A 17,339-nucleotide genomic window follows, 5' to 3' on the forward strand; every position below is an offset into this window, starting at 1 on the left:
GCTGGACAGCAGGTGGTACAGCAAGACGGACCTCCGGCACACAGCAGTTGACCGCCAAGGGACAGGAAGCTAGAACAGTCAAGAAGGGAAGGCTCAGCTGGCACAGGCAGGCACAGCGGAAACCCAGGAGCAGCCGGTGCTGGCGGGCTCATTTAGTAGACAGGCAGGCACTGGCAGGTGCAGACAGGTACGCCTGGTATACAGATAGGCACAGGCAGATGCAGGCAAGCACATCTGGTGTACAGATGGGCACAGGCAGGTGCAGGCAAGCATGGCTTGTATACAGACTGGCACTGGCAGGTGCCGGCAGGAACGGCTGATGGACAGGCATGCGCAGGAAGGTACGTCTGGTATACAAGTGGGCACAGACAGCCTTAAATAATAAGTGTCAGAGTGAGTTGTAGTGTAAAACATGTAGGGAAAGCATTGAGGCCTATTACCTCTTCCCTATTACCCCCCCTCCTCCTCCATGACCCATTTAGTCAAAATTACGAGTGCCACTATATGTAATTGTTGTTATGATCAGGCATTTTTCATGAATTCTCCTTCTTAATAGTTATCGATAAAGTGTATTTTTTTTAATCGGATGAGAATTTGTTTATTTTCAATACTCTTCATATAATCATTGTATATTAGCTGCAGCGGCAGCCGAATTCTCCTATTCATGAGCGGTAAGCTAACCAGTGAGGTACAACCAATATAGGGAGGACTCAAGATCTCACTACAGCTAATAAATATATATTTCATAAAAATACTGCAAGGAAAAAGTAATTGATGGAGCAATGGAATCAGGGTCCTGTCACTACTTTATAGAGTCCTCGTATAGGGATGAATAAACCTGGAGACTTAGTTCAAGTGAAGAGAAATCTTAAATTCTTCAGAATACAAGATATATTGAACAATTGTAGCTCCCAACTTTGTGGGAACAGTTTGTAGAAGGCCTTTTATGTTCTAGCATGGCTGTGCCCCAGTTTACAAAGCAAGGTCCATAACCGTATGGTTGGCTGAACTCATTGAATTCTTAGGGATGAACTAAAATGAAGATCGCAAGCCGGATCCTCTCATACAACATCAATGTCTGACCTCACAAATGTTGTTCTATGTAACTAGGTGAAAATTCCCACAGATACAATCCAAAATCTTGTAGAAAGTCGTTAATAGCTGCAAAGGGTCCAACCCCATATTAATGCCCATGCATATAAAATGGGAGGTCTCAAAAGCTTCTGAAGGTGTAATGTTCAGGTGACCCAATACTTTCATCCACATAGTATATATCACTAACGTATGTCCTAAGATAAACATACAAAATGAAGGGAAACTGTAGCTTAAACTTTTTAAATAAATATGATAAATCTTTGCATGCATTGAACAAGGTTTGGTTCACAATAATAATTTCACTCATTATTATTTCTATTACGCGTGATAAGCAGTAGCCATCAAATGTTGTCAAGCTTTTCCTCCATTCCACTTCTTTATGCTGCAGGATATATCTACATCGACACATGGTCTGATGCACTGGATAGCCTACAAGTGTTTGAGAACTTGCGAGTAATTTGGGGAAGGCTGCAATATAAGTAAGTACACCACAATGACTTCTTTTATAAATGCGTGTTTGACCGAGTGGATCCAGCTTACTTTGGCACAATCACCCTCTTTCTAAAAACTTATGTGAACCTCTTCACCACCTCTCCTCTTGAAAGTACCACAGGTTTGACAAGGAAGGTGGAGGAGAGCTAGTTTGAGGGTCAGGTGTTCTTTAGGTTCTATATGGTTTGAGGAAGGAGGGCTAATAAATGTGGGTTGCCCTGTTCCAAGATTAATTTGTGGAGGGTGGTATTTTGATTTATGCTATGGATCGACCTCCCTCTATGTGTATATGCTAATGTTCTTGTTAGTAATAAGACCCGTATTTCTTTGCAGCGGAGCATATTCCTTGGTCATCCGAAATCTTTCCATCTCATCTCTCGGACTGCGCTCCTTGAAAGTGATCAGCAGTGGACTTGTTCTGATTGAGGGGAACTCTAAGCTATGCTTTTTAGACACCGTATCATGGTCAGACCTTTTTAGGAATTCGAGACAGATTATTTTGATGACTGGAAACAAACCACAGCCTACATGTGGTAAGTCTTTTACAGCCAAGAGGATCACTTATTCATTGCAGGGGACATAATACTATTATTATGGTGCTCATGGAACCATGTGGTTTCACACCACTGATGGGATGGAGTCAACAAATGCTAAGTAGTACAGTACTTCTGGCCTTGAGTGCCACCACATGTCCTTAAAAAATTCCTAGACCTTGATGTGTTGATGTAGTATTTCTTCGTACTTTCCAGAGGAAGATGGACATGTATGTTTTCATCTATGTGCCAATGCTGTCTGCTGGGGTAGTGAAGCATCCCAGTGTATCCAATGTAATGGCCTGCTTCGTGGGCTTGACTGTGTGGAGTCTTGCAATGTTGAGGAGGGGTAAGTGTTGCTATTCGAGATTACACTGAATGATATATATATGTATATAATAGTTTATTATATTAATTGTTTATCTCTGCAGGGAGCCAAGGGAAATGATCAATGGCAGCCGATGTATAGCATGTCACGCAGAATGCATGCCGCAAAATGGATCTAATACATGTTTTGGCCCAGTAAGCGCAACCTATTCTTCATATTACCAAGTTTTACAGCATAGTGACATTATTAGACATTTTAACTTGAGCTCTGACATTTTCTTTCAGGAAGCGGATCAGTGTGTGGAATGTGCACATTACAAAGATGGAGCCACTTGTGTTAACCAATGTCCAAGTGGGAAAAAAGTTGACTCCTTTGTGCCCATTTGGAAGTATGCAGATAAAGATGGCATCTGCCAGCTGTGTCCTGTTAACTGCTCCCATGCGTAAGTGAAGCATTTGTCTACATTCACAATTACCATAAAAAACTATTAATTCGTATTTGCATTTCTCCAATTTTCCTTTGCCCCAATTTTGATACACCTCCCATCAGGTCACTTTTGATACTATGACTTCATTTTTTTTGTTAGGTGTGATAACCTAGATGAGAAGGGGTGCCCCATCATTGTGAATAACAGGTGAGTTCCTTTATAGGGTATGATTTAGCAAATTCCCTTGGGTCGATATCTCCCATGCTCTTACCATATATTGCTTTCCTCCACAGTCAAACCTACATGATAGTGGCAGTGGTTGGCAGCATCTTACTTCTATTGACAGCTGCAGTCGTCTTTGTATTGGTGATAAGGCGAAGGAAACAGTTGAAGAAAAAACATACCTTAAAGCGCATACTCCAGGAACATGAGGTACCAGGGTTATGTCTCGATGTGGTCTGGAATAATGCTGATGCATGCTAACCATGGCCGACTTCTCACTCATTTTGCCTTTTGTCTAGCTGGTGGAACCTTTGACTCCCAGTGGAGCAATGCCGAACCAAGCTCAAATGAGGATCCTCAAGGAAACAGAGTTGAAGAAAATGAAGATTTTGGGCTCCGGTGCATTTGGCACAGTGTATAAGGTAGGGACATTTACATAGAAGGACATTTTTTACACCTTCTAGAAACAGATTTCTGAATGTGAAATTACAATTTTTTCAGGGCATATGGATACCAGATGGCGAGAATGTAAAAATCCAGGTGGCGATCAAGGTTTTACGAGAGAACACATCTCCAAAAGCTAACAAGGAAATCTTGGATGTGAGTACTAGTAACTTGTATACATGAATGGGAGTAGTTTTTTTTATTAATCTACTACACCTTATTTCCAGTCCCCATACTTTAAATTGGATAACACTCTACTGGATAGTGATAACTTGCTGGGTGTTGCACTGCTGGGACCAGAACCCATCGGCAATACAAGGAATTTCTGTCCCTGATGGACACTTTTATCCCTATGGCAAAATGGCGCCTGACTGCTGCTCCATCCTTCTCAGTGGATCAGCCAGAAAAAGCCAAATGTAGCACTGTCACTCCATTCTAACAGGGATAAAAGTTCTCCACTCTGTCAATTGGTACAGATTCCAGCACCATTGGACTCCCACCGATCAATTGGATACAGTGGCTTGCGAAAGTATTCACCTTTTTGGCTTTTTACCTATTTTGTTACATGACAACCTGTGTATAAATATTTTTGTAATCTGGTTTGTATGTGATGCATCAGAGCTAAATAGTTTAAGCTGGTGAAGTGAAAAAATGTAGACATAAATTAAATTTATGGGATCAAATACCTAAAAATTGGCATGTGCTATTGTATTCAACCCTTTTGCTATCAAGCACCTTAAAATTTCTGGTGCAAGCAATTACCTTCATAAGTCACATGCTTAGTGAAAGGAAGTCCACCTGTGTGAAATCTAAGTCACGTTGTCTGTCAGTATATACACACCTTTTCTGAAAGTTTACAGAGGCTGCAACAGCATTAAACAAGAAGCACCACTAACCAAACACCATGAAGACCAAGGAGATCTCCAAACAAGTCAGGGACAAAGTTGTTGAGAAGTACAAGTCAGGGTTGGGCTATAAAAAGAAATCCCAATCTCTGATGAAGCACCATCAAATCTATTATCATCAAATGGAAAGAACATGGAACCACAACAAACCTGCCAAGAGAGAAATGCCCACCAAAACTTTCAGCCCTGGCAAAGAGGGCATTAATCAGAGAGGCAGCACAGAGACCAAAGGTAACCCTGAAGGAGCTGCAGAGTTCCCAAGCAGAGACTGGAGTATCTGTCCATATGAGCACAATAAGCTGTACACTCCAGAGAGGTGGTCTTTATGGAAGAGTAGGCAGAAAAAAGCCTTTAATTACACACAAAAATTATAAGGCTCATTTTGAGTTAGCCAAAAAGTGAAATTCCAGATTGTGAGGTAGAAAAACGCGAAAAATGCTATGGGGGTCAATACTTTTGCAAGCAGCTGTAGGTGGATAAGTGATAACTTGTTTTTACTGGACAGCCTCTTTAAGTTAGCACTAAATCTAAGCATAAAGCTACTTTTAGACAGTGTACACTTCGAGTGCCCAATGGACTGCACATGAGCACACACTGACCAATGTAGGTCACTGTGTCAGCATGCACTACTGTGGAACACAAATTGGTGCTATTTTTATTGGCACGTAGCACTTGAACCTGCATATGCTACAGATGAACGTACCGGGCTGCACCAACCATAGTCAAAATTCCAGTAGGAAGATTATGGATTGCATCACAGCACAACTTAATTGTAGTGAAAGTTTTATTGATCTGTCAGCATGTTAAGGGTACCTTCCTTTACAAGACGTCCAACGTATCTGTGCTCCCGGACCTTGATCACAGCCTATTAGGAGCAGTGTGGAGGACGCTCAGTAGTGAGGCTGACAACATACTCAATTTGAGGACTGGACTGGCGCCTTTATTCCTCAGATCGAAGGGTTTGCTACAACCCAGCATAGATAACCCTCTGTAAGCTAAGTAGCCCCTAGAATGATACACATTATATAGCCTTTTGGATGTATTCTAATAGTCTGTCTCTGAAGCCAATCAGAGATTATGACATGTAGTCTGTTAGCACTAGACAGAAAAAGTTTGCAAAATTATATGACAATGTAAAAATAAACTTATCACAATTTCAGCCCAACTACATCTGTATATGCTAACATAATCTAGTAATAAATAAGTCATAAGATGTCTCTCATTTACCTGTTCCAGGAAGCTTACGTGATGGCGGGGGTGGCCAGCCCTTATGTGTGCCGCCTGCTGGGGATCTGTCTGACCACCACAGTACAACTGGTTACTCAGCTCATGCCATATGGCTGTCTGCTGGAATATGTACGGGAGAACAAGGATCATATTCACTCCAGAGATCTTCTCAACTGGTGTGTCCAAATTGCCAAGGTATGCTATAAAAAGCTTAAGCTAAAGCATAGCTGGGAATTACAGTTTTAATATGGCGTACTATCACACAAATGTGCCACTGACCTTATTACATTGCAAACACTTACGAATATTGCAGTTTTCACCATATTTAATATTCTAAGGCAAAAGGAATTATACCTACCCTATACAAAATATTACCATATACATGGAGAAAGTTGTATTGAAAAGGCAAATGGAAAGAAGACATGGGACGCAAAAATGAAGTCCAAAAATGTCATAAGTAGAGACAAAAATGTTCTCGCATATATTCATGTGGCACAGAGTACATAGGACTCAAGAGTTCCTCTACAAAATTGGAGTTTGTGATTCTCCCTGATATCTTCATTGGAAGACCTATTCTTCTGACTTAATTCACATGATGTGGCGATGTCCGAGTCTGGGGAAATCTTGGCCGAAGGTGCTAGATATTATTACTGAGTAATAAACTTTCAGTAGCCGGTATGCTAAAAATGGCCAGAAAACATAACAGTGGCTCAATGAAATCCCCAGTATATTTAGGAAATACATAGCCACGATACACTGGTTATTCTGGAAAAAAGTTAACAAAATAAAACACATGGAATACCCTAAATAAATATGAAAAGGCATGGGACGGCGGGCTGAATACTTCCAGTATGGCACCACTATGACCAATTATTAATTGGATTGGGTACTCCTAACAAACAGGCAATCCCCGCATGTGTTGTTGCTGTCTAAGGCTAGTTTCACACTAGCGTTACCTGGTGCAGGGCCGCCGCTAAGCCCCGCCCCCGCCGTGGGGACACGAACATAATATACGAGCATGCCGGGATATCCGAGCACGCTTGCTCATCACTAATAATAAGGCCTTGTGTGGTGTCTCTCTGCCATGTAACTCAACAGCTGATGGCTGTTCTTTAATGAATGTTTGACTCTTGCGAATAAAATGAACTAATAAACTTTGGATCTGAATATGTGATTGTTCCAGTTTCACAGTAATACTAAGTGATGTCTATACTTGTATGTGATGTGGAATATGATAAGTGTGATATAATATGATAGATACTACTATGTTGACTGAAATTCACTTATACTTTGATTTTTTAATACTTGTGTAAAAATACAAATTTAATGATAAGCTGGAAGGCTTAAAGAGGACCTGCCATTTGCTATAAATATATAATTTTCTGGTGTAAATGGCTCTTTTTTTCTGGTCTTATTTGTTTCTGTGCTTCTCCATTCCTGAGAGATGGCCTGTTCTCTGTATATAAGTCTTAACCCTTTCTTTTCATAGCTAAGTAAGTGTGGTTCTCAATAAGGTGTTCACAGAGAAGACACACCCACTTGTCTATAAAGACTAGGTATACATGTGTAGGGAAGAGAGGGCCATATTTCAGGAATGGAGAAGATCAGGAACAGAATTAAAATAGCCCCAGATTTAGGAGATCAGAGGCATACATGCCAAGTAAAAGAATACATGTATGGAAAGTGACACATTCTCTTTAAAGAGGTGGGAGGACATGGTTTCATTTTTTTACGTTTTCTTGTTGAAAATCAATAAAAATTACTTGATTAAAAAAATATATTTTTGCTCCTCACAGGGGATGACATATCTAGAAGACATCCGTTTAGTGCACAGGGATCTGGCTGCAAGGAATGTCTTGGTGAGGAACCCAACTCATGTGAAAATCACAGATTTTGGTCTTGCAAGGTTGCTGGATGTGGATGAAACGGAATATCACGCAGATGGAGGAAAGGTAACCTACTGTGATGTCTCATATCTTGATGAAATATGTTTTGAGAATTGGGCTTAGAGCACAGTCACCAAACAAAAACCACATGCTCCGGGATTAAAAATATTTATGAGAATATGATTGATCAACATACCCAGTAAATTAGGTATCAAAGGTCCCGTATCATGTGTTACATGGAGGTTTGGCTGCAGATTTTATTGCTTATTTGTGACATTTCACCCTCTTCCCATTGACAAGAGTGGCGCTGCTTCTAGAAGAAAGCTGTATTTCTAATTTCATACAAGAACTTTACCCTTTTGTATTCTATGCACATGGCTTGTTTTTGACTGTTCGTCACCCACTTTTCAATGTTAAAGTCACTGACTGCACCAGAGAATCCTGCATCAGAGAATATCAGGCACCAGAGAAAACCATCAATGGACTTATTTCTGTTTCTTTTGGTTCTCTAGGTTCCCATTAAATGGATGGCTTTGGAATCCATTCTGCATCGGCGGTTCACCCATCAGAGTGATGTATGGAGCTATGGTGAGTAGAGTCATCTTAATCAATATTCAGAAGCCTTACAAACAATGTTACAAGCACATCAACATCTATCTATTTTACATTATAGGGGTTACTGTGTGGGAGCTGATGACCTTTGGGGCTAAGCCTTATGATGGGATCCCAGCAAGAGAGATTCCAGATCTCCTAGAGAAAGGGGAAAGACTCCCTCAACCTCCTGTGTGTACCATAGATGTATATATGATCATGGTGAAGTGTAAGTTATGGTGGTCTCCAGCTTGTGAACTCTTCATTCCTAATAATACATATATAGAATATAATACCGTACAATATTCTATTCTCACACCCCATGTCCTTTTCTCACCAGGTTGGATGATTGACTCAGAGTCCCGACCCAAGTTTCGGGAGCTAGTCACAGAGTTTTCCCGCATGGCTCGAGATCCGAGCCGCTTTGTGGTCATTGAGGTATATACATAAGGATGTGCTTAAAATGATATATTGCAAGGTTACTCTATGTCAACTAGAGCCTTCTAACTTTTAAGTGACTTGCAGGATGAAGAACTCATGGCCCAGTCCAGCCCTTTGACTACTCAGTTCTACAGTAGTCTGTTGCAAGATGCGGCCATGGAGAATTTGGTGGATGCCGAGGAATATTTGGTTCCTCACCAGGGATTTTTTGGATGTGATGATGCAACAGTAGAACATCGCAGTCGAATATCTTCTACCCAGGTATGAGGGCACTTTTTAACCTACATTATATAAGTATGCAAATCCTTCTTTTCAGTGTAGAGTTCATCTACTGAAGAATTTACTGTGCAAACTGTAATAACCAAATAAAGATGGCTGTTAAAGTTGGTCAGTTTTGTGTGCTGGAGGCAGACTGAAAGAAGAATTGGCACATTGGACTTCAGCCTACCTTACATTTGCCTGTTAAAATAAACATGAGGTGAATGAATGCTCAGCTATCTAATGTTTGTCATTCCCATACACAAGAAAATTGAACATTTGTCCAGCAGTTCCCCAACTAACCCATAATAACCAAGCATTTATGTGTTTTAAGTGGGGAGAAGGGAGATCGCCCTTGCAGCAGCTCATTACCACTGAGAACAAAGGATTGAAAAATTAACTTTAAGCTGCTTGATCCTTCATCATCAGGAGACCCCCTTGCCTTGCACATCAGATGGTTATCTGTTCCCATTTAGGCAAATAAAGAGGTCTATAGAAACATGGGATAATAGATTATTGTTGGATAAAGGGCCTGTCACACTAAGCGATATCGCTAGCAATATCGCTATAACTTGTGACGTTCTAGCGATATTGCTAGCGATATTGCTGTGTCTGATACTTCCCTCGACCCGCTCCCCCGCTGGTTATCGCTGATTGCGCGAGAACGTCCTGGACCGTTTCTCGTCGTCAGCTTCCTGCGGCGCTTCCTGTGGCGAGACGAGCGTGGAGCCGGGCGGGAGGACGTCAGGATCGCCTAGTGTTACAGGTAAGTAGCGACCCCCGTCCCCAGCGATGCCGCTGGTGAGATCTGCCTGTGTTGTAGCTCACTAGCGACCACTTAGCGATGCACCAGCGATCCTGACCGCGTCATATCGCTGGTCGGGATCGCTGGTGCATCGCTAAGTCCGCTTTCACACTTCAGGCTTTCGGTATCCGGCATGGTGCAGCGAAAAACCGGACTGCCGGATCCGGCGCCTGTTACGACCAGATCCGGCTTTTTCCCCGTGCTGTTTCATTGCTGCCGCATTGCGCCGGATGGCAATGCGGCGCGTCCGTTTTTTTCCGGATCCGGAGAAAATAGCCGGTCCGGCGTCTGGAAAAAACGTTGCATGCAACGTTTTTTCCCAATGCAAGACCAGTTTTTCGCACTGCGCATGCCCGGAAACCTCTGCCAGGAATATATCCGGCAGAAAGAAGTTTCCGGTGTCCGCGTTTGCGGCCGGATCCAGTAGTCCGCTTTTTCGCCGCACCATGCCGGATACCGAAAGCCTGAAGTGTGAAAGCGGCCTAAGTGTGACAGTACCTTAGGTCTTAGCTGTAAACACCTTTCAATGACAAACACTGGAGGCATGTGATTTCAAAAGTTAATTCCAAAAGTTATCAAACTCTTTATACAGTGGATATGGAAAGTTTTCAGACCCCTTTAAATTTTTCACTCTGTTTCATTGCAGCCATTTGGTAAATTCAAAAAAGTTCGTTTTTTTCTCATTAATGTACACTCTGCAAATTTAACATAAAAGAAAAAACGAAATATCACATGGTCATAAGTATTCAGACCCTTTGCTCAAACACTTATATTTAAGTCACATGCTGTCCATTTCCTTGTGATTCTCCTTGAGATGGTTCTACTCCTTCATTGGAGTCCAGCTGTGTTTAATTAAATTGATAGGGCTTGATTTGTAAAGGCACACACCTGTCTATATAAGACCTCACAGTGCATGTCAGAACAAATGAGAATCATGAGGTCAAAGGAACTGGCCAAGGAGCTCAGAGACAGAATTGTGGCAAGGCACAGATCTGGCCAAGGTTACAAAAGAATTTCTGCTGTACTCAAGATTCCTAAGAGCACAATGGCCTCCATAGTCCTTAAATGGAAGAAGTTTGGGAAGTCTTCCTAGACCTAACTATCCAGCCAAACTGAGCAATATTGGGAGAAGAGCCTTGGTGACAGAGGTAAAGAAGAACCCCAATATCACTGTGGCTGAGCACCACAGATGCAGTAGGGAGATGAGAGAAAGTTCCATAAAGTCAACTATCACTGCAGCCCTCCACTAGTCGGGCCTTTATGGCAGAGTGGCCTGTCGGACGCCTCTCCTCAGTGCCAGACATATGAAAGTTTGCTAAAAAAAAAAAAAACACATGAAGGAATCCCAGACTATGAGAAATAAGATTCTCTGGTCTGATTACACGAAGATAGAATTTTTTGGTGATAATTCTGAGTGGTATGTGTGGAGAAAACCAGGCACTGCTCATCACCTGTCCTATACAATCCCAACAGTGAAACGTGGTGGCAGCATCATGCTGTGGGGGTGTGTTTCAGCTGCAGGGACAGGACAACTGGTTGCAATTGAAGGAAACATGAATGCAGCCATGTACAGAGATATCCTGGATGAAAATCTCTTCCAGAGTGCTCTGGACCTCAGACTTGGCCAACAAGATAATGACCCTAAGCACACAGCTAAAATAACAAAGGAGTGGCTTCAGAACAACTCTGTGACCATTTTTGATTGGCCCAGGTAAAGCCCTGACCTAACCCCAATTGAGCATCTCTGGAGAGACCTGAAAATGGCTGTCCACCAACGTTCACCATACAACCTGACGGAACTGGAGAGGATCTGCAAGGAAGAATGGCAGAGGATCCCCAAATCCAGATGTGAAAAACGTGGCATCATTCACAAGAAGACTCATGGCTGTACTAGCTCAAAAGGGTGCTTCTATTCAATACTGAGCAAAGGGTCTGAATACTTATGACCATGTGATATTTCAGTTTTTCTTTTTTAATAAATTTGCAAAAATCTCTACATTTGTTTTTTTTTTCGGTCAAGAGTGTACATTAATGAGAAAAAAATGAACTTTTTTGAATTTAACAAATGGCTGCAATGAAACAAAGAGTGAAAAATTTAAAGAGGTCTGATTACTTTCCATACCCACTGTATATACACTGCTCCAAAAAATAAAGGGAACACATAAACAACAGAATATAACTCCAAGTAGATCAAACTTCTGTGAAATCAAACTGTCCACTTAGGAAGCAACACTGACAATCAATTTCACATGCTGTTGCGCAAATGGAATAGACAACAGATGTCTTTATTATTTTTTTATATTTTAACAGATGGAAATTATATGCAATTATCAAGACACACTCAATAAAGGAGTGGTTCTGCAGGTGGGCATCACAGACCATCTCTCAGTACCAATGCTTTCTGGCTGATGTTTTGGTTACTTTTGAATGTTGGTTGTGCTTTCACACTCATGGTAGAATGAGACGACTTTACAACCCACCCAATGGCCCAGGTAGTGCAGCTCATCCAGGATGGCACATCAATGCGAGCTGTGGCAAGAAGGTTTGCTGTGTCTGTCAGCATAGTGTCCAGAGGCTGGAGGCTCTACTAGGAGACAGGCCAGTACACCAGGAGACGTGGAGGGGGCCGTGGGAGGTCAACAACCCAGCAGCAGGACCGCTACCTTAGCCTTTGTGCAAGGAGGAAGAGGAGGAGCACTGCCAGAGCCCTGCAAAATGACCTCCAGCAGGCCACAAATGTGCATGTGTCTGCACAAACGGTTAGAAACCGACTCCATGAGGATGGTCTGAGTGCCTGACGTCCACAGATGGGGGTTGTGCTCACAGCCGAACACCATGCAGGACGATTGGCATTTGCCAGAGAACACAGTGTTTGGCAGATTTGCCATTGACGCCCTGTGCTCTTCACAGATGAGAGCAGGTTCACACTGAGCACTTGTGATAGACATGATAGAGTCTGGAGACACCTCGGAGAATGTTCTGCTGCCTGCAACATCCTCCAGCATGACTGGTTTGGCAGTGGGTCAGTAATGGTGTGAGGAGGCATTTATTTGAAGGGCACCACAGCTGTCCATGTGCTAGCCAGAGATACTCAGACCCATTTTGAAACCACATGTAGGTGCACTGGGCTCCTTCTGATGCATGACAGTGCTAAACCTCATGTGGCTGAAGTGTGTCAGCAGTTCCTGCATGATGAAGGCATTGATGCTATGGACTGGCCTGCCCTTTTCCCAGACCTGAATCCAATGGAGCACATCTGGGACATCATGACTCGTTCCATCCACCAACGCCACTGAGCACCAGAGACTGTCCAGGAGTTGTCTGTTGCTTTAATCCAGGTCTGGGAGGAGATCCCTCTGGAAAACATCCACTGCCTCATCGGGACCATGCCCAGGCATTCAAAGGCAGTCGTAGAGGCATGTGGAGGCCACACACACTACTGAGCATCATTTCCTTGTCTTGAGGCATTTCCACTGAAGTTGGATCAGCCTGTAATTTGATTTTCCACTTTGATTTTGAGTATCATTCCAAATCCAGACCTCCATGGAATATTAATTTTGATTTACATTGATCATTTTTGAGTTTTATCATTCTCTATGCATTCCACTATGTAATGAATAAATATTTATAACTGGAATATTTCATCCAATGACATCTAGGATGTGGTATTTTAGTGTTCCCTTTATTTTTATGAGCAGTGTATATAGTGGTCAAAAGTCTTTTTAAAAAATCTGTTAACGAAATGCTGTGTCGGGTAAACGGAAGTTCTTCACTCTGTATTCTATCTTTTCTCACCAGAGTCAAGCAGAGACACAGATAGACCAGATATTGATGGATGAAACTGGCCATGCTGAAACTGTTTTGTCTCGAACTTTATCACACACGTCAGATGTCAGCGAGTCTGATGATCTGAGTGAAGGGGACTATGTGTTTGATCCTCCACACCCCAAAGAAAACAGCCTTAGACACAGGTATTGTGAAGACCCCACGTTTCTCGGAATAAGGGACACAGTGGATGGAAGGGGACTGGAGACAGATGGCCTCATCTCACCAGGATCTCCTGCATACCCTCCAGGTACTAGCTGTAAAGTAGTTATCAAATCTTGATAGTAACTTTCAGGGCTATTACCTCTGTAAATCATTTTTCAAGGCTCAGTATATGACCCAAATACTAAGGCAAACTGGTCTGTCCCAGATAAGGTAAAAAGCATCTGCTTTGTTTTCCAAGCAGGTTGTATTGTGCAATACCATATCCAGTCAATGAACAGAACTGGCACTTTTTTGGGAAAAAAAGCTGATTCTTTTCGTAAGCTTGACAACCCCACTTTAGGGGTTACATTTATATCAGCCATACATAATTGGTGGAGAATTCATTCGAAATCTAAGCAATAAGAGAGCTGCCATGACATAAAGATTTTCTGTTACTAGAACTAGGTTTAGATTAACCCACCAGAAAGCAGATGATTGAGAATCTGAGCTCACCAAACAATCTAATTATATAATAATAAATAATAATAAAATACCAAATAAACCCTGGTCAGATAAGGACAAAACCTTGGCCACAATACGGGCTCCTGTATCCTGAACAGATTAAGCTGGGTAAACCTAGGCCCACATTAATGCCTAATGACTTCAACATCCCTATTGACACTTCCACCCCAGCTGCCTCTAAACTCTTATTGCTCACTGCCTCCTTTAGCCTCACTCAATGGTCCTCCGCGGCCATTCACAAAGATGGTCACACGCTGGACCTTATCTTCACCCGCCTCTGTTCCCATACTAATCTCACTAACTCACCCCTCCCCCCTGTCTGACCATGACCAACTTACATTCTCTTCCCTCTCCTCTTCTAGTGCACAACCCCCTCTCCAGAAACTCACTTACCCTTGCAGAAATCTCAAACACCTCAATTTACCATCGCTCTCTGAGTCCCTCCTCCCTCTTACAGACATATATATCTTCACTTCATGACACAGATTCTGCTGCCACCTTTTATAACACAACAATAACAGCAGCACTTGATTCGGCTGCCCCCCTCACGCTTAGCAAAACTCGTACAATCAACAGGCAGCCCTAGCTGACCAGCCTCACCAAAGAACTGAGACGGGATTCCAGGGTTGCTGAGATGGAAGAAATCCCGCTCTGCCGAGCACTTAACCGCATACAAGCAGTCCCTCACCAGCTTCAAGTCCACGCTCACTGCTGCAAAACAAACTTACTTCTCATATCCTCCCTGTCTCACAACCCTAAACAGCTTTTCAACACTTTCAATTCTCTACTTCATCCCCCAGCACCTCCTTCTCCTATCATTACCGCTGAAGACCTTGCCTCTTTCTTTAAGCACAAAATTTATACGATCAGAGAAAGCTTTGGCCCACAGCCCCCAATGCCCCTCTTAGCTGCTCAACCCTGTTTCTCAAAAACCAACTTCTCCACCATGACAGAAGATCAGCTCTCCACCCTTCTATGAAGATCACACCTCACCACTTGCATGCTTGACCCGCTCCCATCCCACCTCATCCCTGACCTCGCCACAGTCTTCATCCCTACTCTAACACACCTCTTCAACCTCTCACTTATAAATGGTGTGTTCCCCTCATCCTTCAAACATGCCTCGATCACACCCATCCTCAAAAAGACCTCCCTTGACCCATCCTCTGTGTCTAGCTATCGCCCGATATCTCTTCTCCTTTATGCCTCAAACTACTGGAACAGCATGCCCATCTTGAACTGTCCTCCCACCTCTCCTCCTGCTCCCTCTTTGACCGCTTACAATCAGGCTTCCGACTGCATCACTCAACTGAAACTGCCCTAACTAAAGTCACCAACAACCTACTAACCGCCAAGAGCAAGCGACACTACTCTGTCCTCCTTCTCCTGGAACTGTCTTCTGCCTTCAACACTGTGGACCATTCCCTCCTGCTACAGATTATCTCTTGGCATCACAGGCTTGGCCCTATCCTGGATCTCATCATATCTAACAAACCGAACATTCAGTGTCTCCCTCTCCCACACCACCTCGTTCCTTGTCTGTCGGTGTTCCTCAAGGCTCAGTTCTAGGACCCCCACTCTTCTCCATCTACACCTTCAGCCTGGGACAGATCATAGAATCCCACGGTTTGCAGTATCATCTCTATGCCGATGACACGCAGATCTACCTATCTGGACCTGACCTCACCTCCTTACCAAAATCCCACAATGTCTGTCTACTATTTCAGCTTTCTTCTCTGCTCGCTTTCTAAAATTGAACATGGACAAAACAGAATTCATAATCTTTTCCCCATCTCACTCTACCCCTCCACCAGACCTATCCATCAATGTCAATGGCTGCTCACTTTCCCCAGTCCTGCATGCTTGGTGCCTCAGGGTGATCCTCGACGCTGCCCTCCCTTTCAAGCCACACATCCAAACCCTTGCCTCCTCCTGCCATCTCAAACTCAAAAATATTTCCCAGATCCGTGCATTCCTTGACCATGAAACCACAAAAACACTAGTACACGCCCTTATCTCCCACCTCGACTACTGCAACCTCCTACTCTCTGGCCTCCCCTCTAGCACTCTGGCACCACTCCAATCCTTCCTACATGCTGCTGCCCGACTAATCCACCTGTCTCCCTGTTATTCCCCAGCCTCTCCTCTCTGCCAAGCCCTTCATTGGCTTCCTATTGTCCAGAGGCTATAGTTCAAAACCCTAACTATGACATACAAAGCTATCCACATCCTGTTTCCTCCATACATCTTTGACATGGTCTCATGGTACTTACCCACATGCAACCTTCGATCCTCTCAAGATCTCGTTCTCTACTCCCCTCATCTCTTCTTCCCACAACCGTATACATGACACATGACTTCTCCCTTGCTTCCCCCATACTCTGGAACTCTCTACCCCAACACATCAGACTCTTGCCTACCATGTAAACCTTCAAAAAGAACCTGAAGACCCACCCCTTCCGACAAGCCTACAACCTGCAGTGATCCTCAGTCTACTGAACCGCCGCACGACCGGCTCTACTCTCTCCTAGTGTATCCTCACCCATCCCCTGTAGACTGAGCCCTTGCGGGCAGAGTCCTCTCTCCTTCTGTACTTGTGTGTGTCTTGTATTGCTCATGTTTATTGTACTTGTCCATACTTACCCCTTTTCACATGTAAAGCGCCATGGAATAAATAGCGCTATAAAAATGTATAATATTATTATTATTATGGATCCTAGACAGAAATTAGCAGGGCAAAAAGTTTCAAGTTCCATAGTGCTTAAATATGTGAATAAACAGTGTAGATCTCACCCATTTGAGCCTTCGGGATGTCACATTCAAAGAGATTTCATTGTTAGCCTTAGGCAGTTGGTCCAGTCTATCTGCCCTGTTGTGCCCTCTGCAATGTGCTCCTGCCCTAACAAGGGCAGTACCCTAGTGTAGCTATCATGATGTTTATCCTAGAAAAAATCCCTCCCAACATGTTTCTTTTCTCAATAATGAGATGTTATAAGGGGAGTGTACTTGTTAAGGGGAAAAAGATAAAAATAGTGAGGTTTATATTGCCACTGGTCAATAAAGCAAAGGGTGCCTCAGTGCCTATAAAATGCCTAGTGTTCAAAAAGAAAAAAAACAGACATCCCACAATGGGAATACACAGGAACCATTTCCATTTAAATGTCCATGCTGATTTATTGATGCTTCATAAACCA

The 17,339-nt window shown here is 43.1% G+C and overlaps 1 protein-coding gene across 3 annotated transcripts in view; it reads left to right on the forward strand.

Annotated features, from left to right (window-relative positions):
- ERBB2 (erb-b2 receptor tyrosine kinase 2) overlaps window positions 1-17,339 on the forward strand; it is a 127,038-nt gene that overhangs the window by 105,315 nt on the left and 4,384 nt on the right. For 2 of the 3 annotated variants that reach the window (XM_073572572.1, XM_073572574.1), the window contains exons 11-25: window positions 1,484-1,574; window positions 1,921-2,120; window positions 2,337-2,469; window positions 2,552-2,890; window positions 3,035-3,082; window positions 3,169-3,307; window positions 3,397-3,519; window positions 3,599-3,697; window positions 5,683-5,868; window positions 7,470-7,625; window positions 8,072-8,147; window positions 8,233-8,379; window positions 8,491-8,588; window positions 8,676-8,852; window positions 13,453-13,729. In XM_073572572.1, coding sequence (XP_073428673.1) covers window positions 1,484-1,574; window positions 1,921-2,120; window positions 2,337-2,469; window positions 2,552-2,890; window positions 3,035-3,082; window positions 3,169-3,307; window positions 3,397-3,519; window positions 3,599-3,697; window positions 5,683-5,868; window positions 7,470-7,625; window positions 8,072-8,147; window positions 8,233-8,379; window positions 8,491-8,588; window positions 8,676-8,852; window positions 13,453-13,729 — 2,289 coding nt within the window. The remainder of the gene's footprint in view (window positions 1-1,483; window positions 1,575-1,920; window positions 2,121-2,336; window positions 2,470-2,551; window positions 2,891-3,034; window positions 3,083-3,168; window positions 3,308-3,396; window positions 3,520-3,598; window positions 3,698-5,682; window positions 5,869-7,469; window positions 7,626-8,071; window positions 8,148-8,232; window positions 8,380-8,490; window positions 8,589-8,675; window positions 8,853-13,452; window positions 13,730-17,339) is intronic. The other variant, XM_073572575.1, reaches the window with a different exon arrangement.

Source organism: Dendrobates tinctorius, unplaced genomic scaffold (genome assembly GCF_039654945.1).
Source record: "Dendrobates tinctorius isolate UK_male_01 unplaced genomic scaffold, ASM3965494v1 ptg000032l, whole genome shotgun sequence".
Classification (NCBI taxonomy): Eukaryota; Metazoa; Chordata; class Amphibia; order Anura; family Dendrobatidae; genus Dendrobates; species Dendrobates tinctorius.